Consider the following 17,490-nt stretch of genomic DNA (forward strand, 5'->3'; position numbering starts at 1 on the left):
ATACAGTGGTGGTCGGGGGATCCGGTGATACCATTTAGCATTCTGGAGGTACAGCACTGGCATAGTAGCAGGACGCTGGCTGACGCATCCTCATTGGCTTCTCCAAGTGCCATCATCTTGATGCTTACTTTCTTGGCTTCTCTTCCTTCTAATCTTCTTGTGAGACTTCCAGCTCTGGATGTGCAGGTAATGAATTCCGTGAGGCTCCACAGAGGAGCGCGGTGAGGACTCTGTGCCATGATTTCTCAATACGTAATCAAGGTGTAATGAAAAGCTCTTCATAGCCAGCTTCCTCATCCTCCTCCGCCACCTCCTCATCTCCCTCCCCCTCCACTCCTTCCTCCTCAGCCACCTCCTCATCTTCCTCCTCCGTCTCCATCCCTTCCTCCTCTGCCACCTCTTCATCTCCTTCCTCCGCCACCTCCACTCCTTCCTCCTCTGCCACCTCCACTCCTTCCTCCTCCGTCTCCATCCCTTCCTCCTCCGTCACCTCTTCATCTTCCTCCTCTGCCACCTCATCTTCCTCCTCCGTCTGCATCCCTTCCTCCTCTGCCACCTCATCTTCCTCCTCCGTCTGCATCCCTTCCTCCATTGCCACCTCCTCATCTTCCCCCTCCGTCTGCATCCCTTCCTCCTCCGCCACCTCCTCATCTTCCCCCTCCGTCTGCATCCCTTCCTCCTCCGCCACCTCCTCATCTTCCCCCTCCGTCTGCATCCCTTCCTCCTTTGCCACCTCCTCATCTTCCTCCTCCGTCTCCATCCCTTCCTCCTCCGCCACCTCCTCATCTTCCCCCTCCGTCTGCATCCCTTCCTCCTTTGCCACCTCCTCATCTTCCTCCTCCGTCTCCATCCCTTCCTCCTCCGCCACCTCCTCATCTTCCCCCTCCGTCTGCATCCCTTCCTCCTTTGCCACCTCCTCATCTTCCTCCTCCGTCTCCATCCCTTCCTCCTCCGCCACCTCCTCATCTTCCTCCTCCGCCACCTCCATTTCTTCATACACCATTTCCTACTCTTCCTCCCCATCATCTCCTCTTCCTCCTTTGTCTTGAAAAACTGCTTTAAAGCCTAATAACTTTGTTTGGTCCTTGTAGTTCTGACCCTCTGATAAGCAGTTTGTGCATGGGGGTCCGTTGGGCTTCTCTGGGGGTGGTTGACGGTGACAGTTTGGGGTGTATGGACCATGTTTGGGGGGTGACCTGGGCTCTAACAGTGGAAGGTAAGTGGCTGAGATAGATCAACCCGTCGGCTGAGTCGTGTGTAGGGAGAGCGTATACATGACACAGGATGTAAAGGCCCATTTACACAGGATGAGTGTCAGGCGATCGATGGCCGCCCCTCGTCCTGCACATACTGACTGCGGTGCTCCTACATAAACGATGGCCGCCCCTCGTCCCGCACATACTGACTGCGGTGCTCCTACATAAACGATGGCCGCCCCTCGTCCTGTACATACTGGCTGCGGTGCTCCTACATAAACAATGGCCACCCCTCGTCCCCCACATACTGGCTGCGGTGCTCCTACATATACGATGGCCGCCCCTCGTCCCCCACATACTGGCTGCGGTGCTCCTACATAAACGATGGCCGCCCCTCGTCCCCCACATACTGGCTGCGGTGCTCCTACATAAACGATGGCCGCCCCTCGTCCCCCACATACTGGCTGCGGTGCTCCTACATAAACGATGGCCGCCCCTCGTCCCGCACATACTGACTGCGGTGCTCCTACATAAACGATGGCCGCCCCTCACCCCCCACATACTGGCTGCGGTGCTCCTACATAAACGATCGCCGCCCCTCGCCCCCTGGGCACATACTGGCTGCGGTGCTCCTACATAAACGATGGCCGCCCCTCGTCCCCCACATACTGACTGCGGTGCTCCTACATAAACGATGGCCGCCCCTCGTCCTCCACATACTGGCTGCGGTGCTCCTACATAAACGATGGCCGCCCCTCGTCCTGCACATATTGGCTGCGGTGCTCCTACATAAATGATGGCCGCCCCTCGTCCCGCACATACTGACTGCGGTGCTCCTACATAAACGATGGCCGCCCCTCGTCCCGCACATACTGACTGCGGTGCTCCTACATAAACGATGGCCGCCCCTCACCCCCCACATACTGGCTGCGGTGCTCCTACATATACGATGGCCGCCCCTCGTCCCCCACATACTGGCTGCGGTGCTCCTACATAAACGATGGCCGCCCCTCGTCCCCCACATACTGGCTGCGGTGCTCCTACATAAACGATGGCCGCCCCTCGTCCCCCACATACTGGCTGCGGTGCTCCTACATAAACGATGGCCGCCCCTCGTCCCGCACATACTGACTGCGGTGCTCCTACATAAACGATGGCCGCCCCTCACCCCCCACATACTGGCTGCGGTGCTCCTACATAAACGATCGCCGCCCCTCGCCCCCTGGGCACATACTGGCTGCGGTGCTCCTACATAAACGATGGCCGCCCCTCGTCCCCCACATACCGGCTGTGGTGTTCCTACATAAACCATGGCCGCCCCTCGTCCCCCACATACTGGCTGCGGTGCTCCTACATAAACGATGGCCGCCCCTCGTCCCCCACATACTGTCTGCGGTGCTCCTACATAAACGATGGCCGCCCCTCGTCCTGCTCATACTGGCTGCGGTGCTCCTACATAAACGATGGCCGCCCCTCACCCCCCACATACTGGCTGCGGTGCTCCTACATATACGATGGCCGCCCCTCGTCCCGCACATACTGACTGCGGTGCTCCTACATAAACGATGGCCGCCCCTCGTCCCCCACATACTGGCTGTGGTGCTCCTACATAAACGATGGCCGCCCCTCACCCCCCACATACTGGCTGCGGTGCTCCTACATAAACGATCGCCGCCCCTCGCCCCCTGGGCACATACTGGCTGCGGTGCTCCTACATAAACGATGGCCGCCCCTCGTCCTGCACATACTGGCTGCGGTGCTCCTACATAAATGATGGCCGCCCCTCGTCCCTCACATACCGGCTGCGGTGCTCCTACATAAACGATGGCCGCCCCTCGTCCCCCACATACTGGCTGCGGTGCTCCTACATAAACGATGGCCGCCCCTCGTCCCGCACATACTGGCTGCAGTGCTGCTGCGGGGAAGCTGATATCGCTGTCTCACAGGGGGCGGCTGCAAATTTCTCTCCTCTCGCTCCCCCACCCCTCTCCATTGACACAACACAGCGGCTGTTCACTACTGACCAGCTGCTGTTTACACTCAGCGTTCGTCCATCGTGTATGCTGCATAAGGGGGGGAGAGAAATCTCCTGCAGCCGCCCCGCTGTGAGCCAGCGATACTAGTTCCCATGCAGCAGCACCGCAGCCAGTATGTGCCCCGGGGGCGAGGGGCGGCCATTGTTTGCCTGACATTCGTCTCGTCTAAATGCACCCTAACCCTAATGTATTTACATGCATATAACACATCTGCCCTGCTGGCTGGGGTACTGGTGCATCCTGTCTCCACTGCAGGCGACGCCTTGTTACCACCCTGATTATGCCCCTCAGCTTCCAACTTCTTCTCCGCTATTGTTCTCCCTGCACCCACTGCAGCCGGCCAGCCTGACACTGTCCTCCCCTCTCCGGGGCCTCACTTACAGCTCTGCTGCCCTATTGCTGACACTTTGCTTCCCGCTGTCATCCTCCATGCCATTGCGGTCTGTCCCTCCATGGTTCCCCCTGTCAGCGAAACACTCTCCTACCCGCTGTAGCGCCACTCAGCGCAGCTTGTCCCCGTAGGCTGGGAGAGAGGCCACATGCTGTCAGTGCCATGTCACAGGGGGATGCGGCCGCTTAGGGGGGTCTGCTCCCCTGTGTGTTTCTCTGCAGCAGCAGGGACCCCAGCGATGACACTTACAGAGGGACGCTGAAAGCAGGGAGTCCAGCTGCCAGATATGTGACCTGGTCCAGGGGAATGGGCAGTGCGCCATCCAATCCCCGACTCTGCCCATTACCTGGATGTACCCTCTAACTCAGGTCTCCACCCATTTCTTCAGTGGAGACAAGATGCAGCAGCACCCCTGGCTGGAGCTGTGCGGCACGGGTGGGCTTCTGGCTGCCGGAGGAAGGAGTCCAAGGAAACACAAAAGTAACTGAAGACAAACTTTCAGGGCGAGAAGCAAAAATGCAGAAGCCGCACCGGATCTGGACCCGCATCACCTCCAGTAACATATAAGTTGCTTTATGAGATGGAGGAATACAATTAGATACACATCAGCTGATGCCACAGACGTATATCTGTGCTGGAGGGATGAGTCCAGGCAGTGGGCAGCTGCGCAGTTCCTCTATCGAGCGCTGCTCTCCGGCCCCCTTGGAGGACAAACGCTGCTCAATCACCTGACATCAACAGTGAGTCAGTACACTTCAACTTTCTGCCACTAGGTGGCACCACTCCCCCATCGTACCTCTTACCGGGGTCTGTCACATAATAGCAGTACTATCTATATAGAGATGAATGCTATATGTACCACTTGGGGGGCTAAACTGGGACACATTAAATGGGGAAAATTAGTTGAGGCTTTGCTTTCCTAGCAACTGTGCAGCAGCGAGCGCCAAGCCGCCGTGTCGTTTACCCTACATATCGCTGTTCGTCTTGCCGTACATCGAAGAGACTGAGCTGTGCTACCCGGCGGGGCCATAACCAAACATATTGGGAGTAGCAGAAGAAAAGGAGGGGCGACTCCGGGAAAGGTGGGCAAATAGATGACTGGTTAGTATGATAGGCGCAGCCCTCCGCACAGACGCGGTCCTGACCAAGTACAGGTTAAGAGAACTGGCTGCGAGGCGCCACCTGAGGAAAAGCACAAATGCGCAAAGCGGTCACTTCAACTTCTCTGCTTGTTGCTAAGTCACTCCTGACTTCTCGGCTTCTTTTGAACACTTGTTCAGATTCTGCTTCCCCGCAGTCCGCAGCAAATATGGAAGAGGCAAGTTGGCCTCGAAACGCGTCTATCTATCCTGGTTAGTGAAGAGAGAGGCTGAGTGAGCGGCTTCACGCATTTATGCCTTTCACCGTTAATGTCACCTGACATACGGCGCAGCCGCTGATTAGGGGGTGGCAGGAGCTGGACCCGCACAGATCAGATCCCAGGAAGACCTCTCCTTCCACAGTGAATCCCCGCTCTGGGCAGCGGCAGGAAAACACTAAATGACGGATTATTTGGATTTTATTCAGGCATTTTAACTACAATTTTGAGTCTTTGGCCGGAATCTTCTGAAGCGCCATCGCTCTGGTCAGAGAACCAATCAGATGTGCAGATCAGAAGAGACGTCACCCTCGTGTCCAAGTAAGTGGAATCTGTCAGGAGAGAAGCCAATATGAGGGGCGTTTAAGATACTTTTTATCGGTACTGGTGTATCTTGAGGCCACCGGAAGCTAGGGGTGTGAAAGCTGTCACCAGGAGTGAACACCCCTGTCACGCCCCTAGCTCTGGAGTGGGGGACAAGTTACAGTAGCAAGGACATGGGGAACTTCAAGGGCAGGCCCCCTGGCATCCCGCATCCTAGTGAAATGGCCCTGGCAGACGAGACTGTGTCCCCCGCTGGTGCCGCACTCATACCTACATGGCCATTGCAGGTCACACATGTCCCCGCGCTCACAGCTGTCCTCTGCTCCGCTTCACCCTGCGGCCGCTGTCACTGTGCTAGCCGCTGTCCTCTGCTCTAACACTGAAGAGCAGGAACTGTTGCCTGCAGATGGCGACACGCTGGGGGAACTGTGATCGGCAGAGCTGGGAGCCAAGCGCCGGGCGGGAGCCCAGGCAGAACAGTGGCATGTAACAGACTAGGGGGGTGAGTGAGGGCAGCAGCAAGAGGTCCGCGGTTCTGCAACACCGACTGCAGCAGGCAGAGGGCCAGAAGTCTGGATGGCAGCAGCGGTGCGGATCTGCAGTAGCCGCCCATGGGTGAGTGTTTGCAGGAGCGCCAACGGCAGCAGCAAGTTGTCCAGGGGTTTGGCGACGCCACCAAGAAAAGATCCAGGGGTCTGCAGCAACGAAAGTCTGGGGGTCTGCATGGCAGCAGTGCCGCGGATGTGCAGTGGCCGGCTGGGGGTGAGTGATGGCAGTAGCACCTAAGGGAACTGCAAGAGGGCCGGGCGTGGAGACCACCCACCCCAATCACAAGCTGGGGGCATCACCTGCTGTCAAGACTGCTGTATTATGTCTCTAACCCGAACTTCCGGTGGCGACATAATACACCAGTACCCTTCTTATCTTGGGTAGGAAGTCTTGTTTATTTCTGGGAAGACATATTTTTAGTGTACATACAGACAAAGAGGAGTCAACACTTCTGACCGAAGGCCCATTTACACGGAGGATTATCATTCAGTTGGTCAAACTCCGGTGCTGCCGCGGGATTTGAATGATAGTGCCTCCATGCTGGCCACTCCCCGGGGGCCTCACCTTAATGCTGGACGCTCCCCTGTGGCCCCGACTCCATGCTGGCAGGTCCTACAAAATAGGAATATAAAAGTTCTTCCTTCTCAACATCATTCTTAACCAATTCACCATTTTCATCCTGTAAGAATCCAATAGCAGCTCTGACTTTGCTTTTGCTTTTGACCCCCAAATCCTTTTTCATTGCTTTTGGCCTCTTCTACAAGCCTCAATTCATAATTACCTTTATCTTTTCTGACCCTTGCCCTCCAGTTTCTGCAGACCCCATTATATTCTTCTTTAGATATTCCCCCTCTTTCCATTTGATGAACATATTTTCCTCCTCTATAACATGTGTACAAGTTGTGTGTTCATCCATCCGGGTCTCTTTAAATGCTTCCCATTCTTCCCTCTTTTAGGGATTGGTAACGATTGTGCTTTGAGAATCTCATTCCACAATATTTCCCAACCTTCTTGGACATTTCTGTCCTTAAGAACATCCAGCCATTGGATTCTTCCTCTTTCTGAGTTCAGTAAAATCTGCCTTTCTGAAATCCAACCTTGAGGTCTGAGTCTTCTCAGGTCTTCCTCCCCTTGTTATCCAACATCCAAGGATATCATGATCACTGCCTCCTAAGGTCCCAGCCACCCTTACTTCCCCAACCATTCCCCTCCCTGTTGGTAAGAATTAGGCCCAAGATAGCAGATCCCCTTGTTTTCTCTTCTACCTTCTGGAAGATAAAGTTGTCAGAGCAGATAAGAATCTGTTGGATCCATTACTTTTACCGGAGAGATCCCCAACAAATGTCTGATGGGTAAAATCTCCCATGATCACTATGTTGGGCTTCTCTGAGAGCTTGGCCATCTGATGTAGATAGAGTTCCTCCATATCTTCTGCTTGTCCAGGCGGCCTATAGTAAATGCCTACAATGGTGTCCTTTCTGTTGTTCTCTCCTTGTATTCTTACCCAAACAGTTTCTACAGAACTCCCAGCTCTGAAGCTTGAATCTCTGTGGAGATGAATGTTCTCCTAACATACAACACAACACCTCCTCCCCTTTTATTAGGTCTGTTTCTTATAAATACTTTGTATCCTTCAAGCCTTGTATCCAATCATGTGTATCATCCCACCAAGTTTCCGTGCTGCAGCTAGGCAATACACTCCATATGCATGCAACATAAAACATATTGACAATACACATAAGCACAAGACTGCATAGATCATCCAGCACCTTCCAGAAACTTCCATACATGAACTTCTGTAAACCAGTGGTTCCTGTCAGGTGGGCCAGTCAACAGGACAGAAATCAGGACTGTGTCAGCAGTTTAATGGGGGACTGTGTAAATTTGGAACTGGCTATAAGTTTAAACCCATCTGCTCACACTACAATGGCGCCTCACAGGGGTCATCCTGCTGGTTTAAAAGGAGAAAGGGAAAGGACACAACTAGGGCTGGACAAAGGGGACAACTCCGGTGAGGCTTCCAGAGATGGTCCTCTATCTAAATAGGTTTCTGGATGGGGCTATAGCTGAAGTTCTATATTAGGTTTTAAAGAGGCTTTCAGAATTATTACCCCAAAGAGGCGCCGGACAATGATGGTAGACCCGGAGCTGTTTGGGGGTTTATACTTCCTTTGATGCAGCTGGTAAATAGGTGCGCATATATGGGAAAAAACGGACGCTGAATCGGCTTTTCAGCTTCTCCCGGTAAACCCTGAGAGTGTTCATCTATTGGGATGTTTGGGGACAGATTGTACATTATAGATCAATGTGTGCCCATGGGCTCTCCAATTTCCGGTGTGTATTTTGAGGCCTTTAGTTCATTCCTTGAATGGGTATCTTGCGACATAGTGGGGGTTGGATCGCTGATTCGTTCTTTGGTTGATTTCCTCTGCCTGGGCTCAGTGCGGTCTTCAATTTGTTTAGCGCTATTAAAAACGCTGCAATGGGTGATATAGCACTGGTGGGTCCCGCTAGTTCCTGAAAAGACTGAAGACCCCTCCACTTGTCTTAGTTTTCTGGGTATCGCTATTGATACGGATTTGCTGCCAGGAGATAAATTGGACTCTTTGCATAAAGACATTAGTAGCCCCGTCGCTTGAAGATTTCCCTCAGGGGTTTTCAGTCCTTTAGGTAAGCACACTTTAGTGCCGGATCACGCCCGTGGGAAGGGTTTTTGCCACAGATTGGCGAGTGGTACATCAGGGATAAAATCGTCCCATCATTCCATTCGTCTCAACAAGGAGCACAAGGCTGACTTGGATGTCTGGTTGTCTTTTCTTAAGCCATGTAACGGCAGATCATTGATAATGGTGGGGATGGTTGATATGTTTGATTGCGAGCGGCGAGTGCGGTACATTTGGTCAGGGGCTGTGGTGTGTCGCTCCATGGCCAGAGTCTTGGGTGGGAGCTTGCCTTGTTAAATGCTTGGTGTTGTTGGAACTCTTCCCTATTGTGATGGCGGTGGAGTTATGGGGGGAATGGTTTAGTATTAAAAATAGTTAGGTTTCATTGTGACAACTTTTAATTCCAGTCATTAACAATACGACGGCGCCCCCTCTCCTGGTTGTCTGTCTGTATGGCATCTGCTGCTTATCCTTGAATGTGTGGTTGGTGGCGATTCATGTAGAAGGGGTTAATAATTTAATTGTGAACTCTCCTTCTTGCTTTCAGTGGCAGTGTCTCAGATCCTTAGCGCGGAAGGGAAGCGAGTCATCTGATTCAGGGGTCGTTGGAGCCGGATACATGGACGGCGTATGAGGCGGTGTGTTGGGAATGCGAGCGATAGGTTGACTGGTTGGGTGAGAATGGATGAGGTGGGGGTGCTGTTATATTTATTGACAGAAGCTTCGGTTGCCGGATGGCCAACACTGAAAGTTAATTGTTTGATAGCAGCCCTGGCCTCCACATTAAATTTAAGGGCGTCCGGGATATTACCAAGATTTTTTTAGCTGGTCAGGCCCTATAAGTGTTTAGACAAAGCAATATTACAAAGGCGAAGCGTAGGCACATTTTATTTCACTTACTAGGATGTTTGGGGGAACTTGGAATCCATCTGCTTTAATTATAATGAGGTCCTTTCATTTCGTCTGGCTTTCCCTTTGGCGCTTTCCTGTGAGAGAATTAGTATCTCCTAGTACAAAAAACTGGGGGAAGGGATCATGAGTTTGGATGTACTTCGGGGGGACAATTTGGAAATTTGGTTTGGTGTTTTGCCAACTGGAAAAGAGCAAGTTTGGATACAGCGTTATAGAAGGACAAGGGGGTGGATACAACAAAATGTATTAATACAAATGAATGGTGATATTGGTAAATGTTTACAATGATTCTCTCCAGGTAAAATCCATCCAGCAAGTGATAAGACATAAACACACTTAACAATACAAAAGACTAACAGGGACATACTTACGAACTGCATCCGTTAATAGGAGCCTTCCTTAAACACTTCTGCCTGGAGTTCATCTTTTCACTGGAGAAGCCACAGTGCAGAGCAGACAGGTATTAGTGTATCTTGACACCACCAGCCTGTGGCGTGGAGATGGGCTGAGGAGAAAGGAATGCCCAAGGATTCTCATTGGCAGACGCAGACATGCTCCCGCAGTCTACCCTCCCACCCTGCCGCTGATCAATGTAGCCGGTCTCCAACTGATAGCCGCACGCCTGCTCCTAGTGTCACTCCTGCTCCTGCCGGCTCCCCTGTTCCTGCCACACGCCGCCGGCTCCCGATGTAACCCTCCTGCCGCTGATAACCGCGGCCGCCAGGTCTCCTGCTCCTGCCACAGCTGGACCTCTGAAGCTGCCGGCTCCCCTGCTCGTGCCGCGGCCGGACCTCTGAAGCCGCCGTCTCTCGATCTACCCCCCCCCCCTCCTGCCGCTAATAACCACGGCCACTGGCTCCCCTGCTCATGCCGCGGCCGAACCTCTGAAGCCGCCGGCTCCTCTGCTCCTGCCACACGCCACCGCCTCCTGATGTAACCCCTGCCGCTGACTGCCGCGCCGAGACATCTGAAGTCCGAAGGTATGTGTATTTGTCTGTGAAGCCTGAAGCTTTGTCTATGCACCCAGTTAGAAGCTTCCCTCAACCTAGGGGCATATCGCTGAGGGTGTGTATGCATCTGCTAATGAGAATCTTTGGGCGTTCCCTTCTCCTCAGCCCATCTCCACCCCTCAGGCTGGTGGGGTCAAGATACACTAATACCGAGCAGACAGGTTTCATGGACCAACACTGTAAGAGATGGTCTTCGCCTTCCAGGTACAAGAAGCTTCTGATGCAATACAATTAGTGTCCTGTTTCATACGCTATTACTTGCTTAGTCATACCCAAGCTTTGTATCGTTATACAACAAAGATGTTATCAAACTCTAGAATTAGCCGGGCTCTACAGAGTGATAAGATCTGGTCAGACAAGGTCTACCTCCTGGACAATAGTCTCCTACAAAGACAGACAGATGGGTATCATATGTGGTTACAACAAGCATCAAAACCATTCTGATAGTTACACACAATAAACACGTAGGACAGGTCTGGGGTTCGGTCCTTAGAATGCGGGGCCTGGTTCATATATTAAAGCCTGTTCAGATACATATATATATATATATATATATTGTAGCAGTGCAGTACACAGAAGGTCCTGTAGAGGGCCAGAGACAGGACTTCTGGTGCGAGGGTTAACCAAGGAGTGGAGCAGGAGCCAGATAAAAGCCGGTTCCTGCCAAAGACCTGAGGGACAGAGACAGCTCAGTGGAGCTGGGAGGGCTGCTAGCCCAGGGTCTGGTGCAGACCAAAAAGGCCAGAGGTTGACAGGGTGATGCCCCTAACCTCAACACCTGAGAGGACCAGCGCAGGAAGGTGCTGCAGGCTGGTGGCCTGAAAAGGCAAGAGTCCAACAGGGGACGCCCCTGGACTCCCACGCAAGTTGGGGTGCTTATGGACATGATGTGATGTGATATGCTGTGCTGTGGAATAAATGTTGGCAGGAGCCAGACAAAGGGATGCGCTAGTCCTGAGCTGTGTTTACTCGTGTGGGGCGCCATTCCTGGTATGAGAGGTCAGCGATTCCGAGGCAAGAGTACCACCCTTGCTAATATATATATATATATAATCAAGGATTAATGGCTACAAATAGCCATTAAATATTTCCATTACAGTTGGGCAGTCACAAATGGATCAGTTTGGTAGGGGCCATAATATCATATTGGCTGGGGTAACAGGGGGGCAATGATGCGCCCGCTACATTGTTTTTCGGACCTCTTGCCCTATGGAGACTGGTCCATTGTTGCGGCACGACGATGGGTCTATTCTGTCAAAGTTCCAACTTAATACCATTTTGAAAAAATCCTTGACAGCCCAGGGCCTTGATGGTTTTCATCAGACTCTTTTAGGATAGTGGCGGCGTGTTGGGGGCTGGGCCAAATATTGTTCAGAGACTTAGGAGACGGGAATCCAATTGTTACGTCTTATATTGGTCCACAGGGACTTCTTGCATCTTGTAACTAGCAGGCGGGGAGAGAGGAGACATAGAGGATGGGGTTCATTGCTGACCGCAGTTGTGCTAATGTTCTGGTTAATGATAGGCTGTTGTTCCTTCTTCCTAATCTTGCAGGTCGCGGCCCGGCTTTAATCTGGACTCTTGGGGATTCTTTTGTAAACTGGGGTGCAGAGCGGGCGAAATTGAGACCCAACGGCAGACAACTAGATTTTTCCAGGAAAGCTGCAGTCGTGCGGCGATTGGGTTTTAGAGGCAAGCGGTGGAGCAGAGCCTTTCCAGAGGTGTTGTTTGATTGGGCTCCAGATATTTGGGTTTTACACGTCAGGGAAATGACCTGTGTGTTCGCCTGTCTAGGGATTTAATGCAGGGCATCCATCAGGACATATTGCAGTTTGTTGGGGTTCTCTCAATGCTCCCCTTGATATGCTGCTGATTAATTGTATCGGCCGGTAGAAAGCAATGACACAGAGACCAAGCTATGTGCAAAGCAGTCTACTTGTACTACGTATACTACTACTTTATGTGGTATCATGAAGCCGGGCGGCCCTTACGCCCGATGAACTTGGTTTTACATTAAACATATTGTCGGTGAGAGACGTTAGCTTAGTTTAAACAATAACTTGTGTTTTTACATTCCGCTGTTCGTTCTAGGAAACAGGATGTGCGGTGAGTGACTACTGCTGGGCTGTTCTGCTGGCCGTATACCCAGAATCCCGTCTAGCCGTGTCAAGCAGTGGTTCACGTTACAGAACCTGTTACTCTACAGAGAAGACAAGATCACATTCAGGCCTTCACACAGTCCCAAACTTTGTTTCCCGGATGGTAATAGCGCGGTCAGAGATTGTTCAGCAGAAAACATGGCGGGCGGCACGATCGGTGGAAAACTAAACAAATCAGGTTAATAGAGACGCATCTGCCTTCATGGCAGGCATTCGACATGTTGGTCTGGAGTTGGGACACGGCCATTTTTGGAGTAATGACTGACATGTGGGCACCGGCCGCTCAGGAAGGAATTGAGGGAGCACTATTGTTGTGGGGTACTTCGCAGACTTAAGGTATTAAGTCATGCTACCTGTGGGGGTCCTTAAAGTTGGTTCAAAATTGGTTGGAGGGAGTCAGGCGGGTATGATCCTACATTGTTGTAGTTGGGTCTGGTACTGTGGTGTAGTGACCCGGAGGGTCCAACTGGGTAGTTTAAAGAGTTAGTAAGTCCTAAGGACCTCGCTGTGGGCCATTTAGGAGACGTAGGAGGAATCCTGCAGGAGAAAGACATTGTCTTTTCCTGAATATCGGGTGCAAGCAAGTCTGCCCGGCAGCTGACCTCTTCAAATTGGCTGCTTGCCTGTAATTTTGGTGGTGAAGTGGATGGAGACGAGTCCAGCCCAGGAAAGTAATCTAGGGGAAAGAGGAAGCGAGTCAGCAGAAGGGGAGAAAGAGCGAGAAACAACAGGCAGTGGTGGAGTTAGTCAATGGAGGAGGTAGAGAGAGGAGGCATAGTGACTGGTGGTGAAGCAGTAGCAAAGTGCTGAGAATCGGGAGACGGAGGAGAGCGGCGGAAGTGAGGGAAAGTGAGGAGAGGTGAACCCCCAGCAACTGGATTGGGAGCTGAGACTCTTTGCACCCTGTCAGAAAGAACCAGAGTCAGGCTTTTACTGTTTAATTTATTTGAGCACCAGATATTGTAGTTTCCAGGACCCCCCCACCCCCCCCCCCCCCCCCGCCACCACCACCACTACCACCCCACCGATTTAATAGAATATTCATCAGTTTATTATATTGCTTAACATCATTAAATAAAATGTCTGCTGCGGCCCAAATTACCCAAAATATATGTAATGTCCCAGAACATCATCCTGGTCCCCTCCATAATAGTCATACATGTTTGTCTCATGTGGATGCACTGTGCAAACCTGTCATGTCTATTTTCTGTATGTGTGTTGCACAGATGCAGCGTCTGAAGGGTTAACCCCCATAAAATCCTTGCCTGTCAGCTCTGAAAGTTTTGCGCCATTTTCTGGCCAATAGACATGCAGGGAAGGCATTACCACTTCCTGCTGTTTCCCTCCAACTGCACGCCAATAATTCAAAAATTTTTTACATCGCTGTGTGTCTGCCGTCGACTGCACACACAGCGTACGACGACAGCCCCTGATAGAGGGCAAGTCAGATACACGCTATATAGCCTGCATTGCATTCCAAAAAACTTTTTTTTTTTAATTCTTCTTACGGCTACCTGTGACCGTCTGTATTTCACTGTGTAGATGCTGGGAGCTCAGGTGCATCACTATTGCACAGCTAGCGCCTGCTTGCAGGCTTCTGTATAATTTTTTTTCTGGCTGCAGTTTGTGTAACATAAGCGCTGTCTGCCTCCAACTGCACACCAATAATTCAAAAATTTTTTACACCGCTCTGTGTCTGCTCTATTCGTAATCCACCATGCTGAAGGGTAGGGGTAGAGCTAGAGGATGTGGACGCAGGCGAAGACGCGGAGTTCCAAGTGAGGGTGTGGGCACAGGCTGAGTTCCTGGTCCAGGTGTATCACAGCCGGCTGCTGCGGGATTAGGAGAAAGGAAAGTTTCTGGGGTCCCCAGCTTCATATCACAATTAATGGGTCCACGCGGTAGACCTTTATTACAAACTGAGCAGTGTGAGCAGGTCCTATCGTGGATGGCAGAAAGTGCATCCAGCAATGTATCGACCATCCAGAGTTCTACGCCGTCCACTACTGCAACTCTGAATCCTCTGGCTGCTGCTCCTTCCTCCCAGCCTCCTCACTCCATGAAAATGACACATTCGGATGAGCAGGCGGACTCCCAGGAACTGTTCTCGGGCCCCTGCCCAGAATGGGCAGCAATGGTTCCTCTCCCACCGGAGGAGTTTGTCGTGACCGATGCCCAACCTTTGGAAAGTTCCCGGGGTCCAGGGGATGAGGCTGGGGACTTCTGGCAACTGTCTCAAGAGCTTTCAGTGGGTGAGGAGGACGATGACGATGAGACACAATTGTCTATCAGTGAGGTAGTAGTAATTGGAGTAAGTCCGAGGGAGGAGCGCACAGAGGATTCGGAGGAAGAGCAGCAGGACGATGAAGTGACTGACCCCACCTGGTTTGATAAGCCTATTGAGGACAGGTCTTCAGAGGGGGAGGCAAATGCAGCAGCAGGGCAGGTTGGAAGAGGCAGTGCGGTGGCCAGGGGTAGAGGCAGGGCCAGACCGAATAATCCACCAACTGTTTCCCAAAGCACCCCCTCACACCAAGCCACAGTGCAGAGGCCGAGGTGCTCAAAGGTGTGGCAGTTTTTCACTGAGAGTGCAGACGACCGACGAACAGTGGTGTGCAACCTTTGTCGCGCCAAGATCAGCTGGGGAGCCACCACCACCAGCCTCACCACCAACAGCATGTGCAGACATATGATGGCCAAGCACCCCACAAGGTGGGACGAAGGCCGTTCACCGCCTCCAGGTTGCACCACTGCCTCTCCCCCTGTGCCCCAACCTGCCACTGAGATCCAACCCCCCTCTCAGGACACAGGCACGAGCGCCTCCCAGCCTGCACCCACACCCTCACCTCCGCTGTCCTCGGCCCCATCCACCAATGTCTCTCAGCGCAGCGTCCAGCCATCGCTAGCGCAAGTGTTTGAGCAAGTGTTGGAGCGCAAGCGCAAGTACGCCGCCACGCACCCGCACGCTCAAGCATTAAACGTGCACATTGCCAAATTGATCAGCCTGGAGATGCTGCCGTATAGGCTTGTGGAAACGGAGGCTTTCCTAGTGAGGACAGCCATGTGTTGCGTACAGGTACCCTGGCACACATGGCTGTCTTCATGTTAGGATGCCTTTCTCGTGACCCTCGCGTTACACGCATTCTTGCCACTACGGATTACTGGGTGTACACACTGCTCGAAGAACGGACAGCAGTGTTACCTAAACATTCTTTTCGCTGCAACCGCGGATGCAAGCATTGTTCTCTATCACCGTAAAAAAAGGGACATTTACCTTTGTCAATCTGTGTATGATATTCGTCCTCCTCCTCCTGCTCCTCCTTCTGCTCCTCCTCCTGCTCCTCCTTCTGCTCCTCCTCCCTGTCATCACGCTGAACTGCCAATTTTTCTGCGGCCCAAAAGGCTCATATAACTTTTTTTAAACAATATTTCTACTTTTCTAACTAAAGCATTGAAACTTCAACATGAACCAATTTTTTTTAACATGGCTGCCTCCAGGCTCTGTTACAAATTAAGCCACAGTAAGCTAAAATATTAATGGGTTTCACCTGCCCTCTCGGTTGAGCAGTTTTTCTGGGGTACATTTGTTCTGTTGGTACACTAATTTTTTGGGCCCTCGCCTACACTGTAATCCAAGTAATTTTTCTGGCCTTCGCCTGCACTCATGGTATCCCAATGTGTCAGGGGTTGGCCTACACTCTTGCTACAGAAATGTAACTCGGGTCTGCCGGCCTATACTTCTGCCACAGTAATGCTACAGGGGTCTGCCTATACTTCTGCAACAGAAATGTAACTTCGGTCTGCCTATACTTCTGCCACTGAAATGTTATTGTGGTCTGTCTATACTGTTACTACTGAAATGTTACTAATACTGGGCTCTGCCTATACTGCTGCTACTGAAATGTTACTGGGGTCTGTCTATACTGTTACTACTGAAATGTTACTAATACTGGGCTCTGTCTATACTGTTACTACTGAAATGTTACTAATACTGGGAGCTGCCTATATTACTGCTACGGAAATGTTACTGGGGTCTGTCTATACTGTTACTACTGAAATGTTACTAATACTGGGCTATTCTTATACTGTTACTAATGAAATGGTGCTGGGGTCTGCCTATACTGTTGCAACTGAAATGTTACTGGGCTATGCCTATATTGCTGCTATGGAAATGTTACTGGGGTCTGTCTATACTGTTACTACAGAAATGTAACTCGGGTCTGCCGGCCTATACTTCTGCCACAGTAATGCTACAGGGATCTGCCTATACTTCTGCAACAGAAATGTAACTTCGGTCTGCCTATACTTCTGCCCCTGAAATGTTATTGTGGTCTGTCTATACTGTTACTACTGAAATGTTACTAATACTGGGCTCTGCCTATACTGCTGCTACTGAAATGTTACTGGGGTCTGTCTATACTGTTACTACTGAAATGTTACTAATACTGGGCTCTGTCTATACTGTTACTACTGAAATGTTACTAATACTGGGAGCTGCCTATATTACTGCTACGGAAATGTTACTGGGGTCTGTCTATACTGTTACTACTGAAATGTTACTGGGGTCTGCCTATACTTCTGCCCCTGAAATGTTATTGTGGTCTGTCTATACTGTTACTACTGAAATGTTACTAATACTGGGCTCTGCCTATACTGCTGCTACTGAAATGTTACTGGGGTCTGTCTATACTGTTACTACTGAAATGTTACTAATACTGGGAGCTGCCTATATTACTGCTACGGAAATGTTACTGGGGTCTGTCTATACTGTTACTACTGAAATGTTACTAATACTGGGCTATTCTTATACTGTTACTAATGAAATGTTGCTAGGCTCTGCCTATACTGTTGCAACTGAAATGTTACTGGGGTCTGTCTATACTGTTACTACTG

The 17,490-nt window shown here is 51.3% G+C and overlaps 1 protein-coding gene across 1 annotated transcript; it reads right to left on the minus strand.

Annotated features, from left to right (window-relative positions):
- Window positions 1-256: 256 nt before the first annotated feature.
- LOC136626801 (cilia- and flagella-associated protein 251-like) lies at window positions 257-1,003 on the minus strand. The gene has a single exon (XM_066601806.1). The coding sequence runs from the start codon at window positions 1,001-1,003 to the stop codon at window positions 257-259; it is 747 nt and encodes a 248-aa protein (XP_066457903.1).
- Between the last annotated feature and the right edge of the window lie 16,487 nt (window positions 1,004-17,490).

Source organism: Eleutherodactylus coqui, chromosome 4 (genome assembly GCF_035609145.1).
Source record: "Eleutherodactylus coqui strain aEleCoq1 chromosome 4, aEleCoq1.hap1, whole genome shotgun sequence".
Lineage (NCBI taxonomy): Eukaryota > Metazoa > Chordata > Amphibia > Anura > Eleutherodactylidae > Eleutherodactylus > Eleutherodactylus coqui.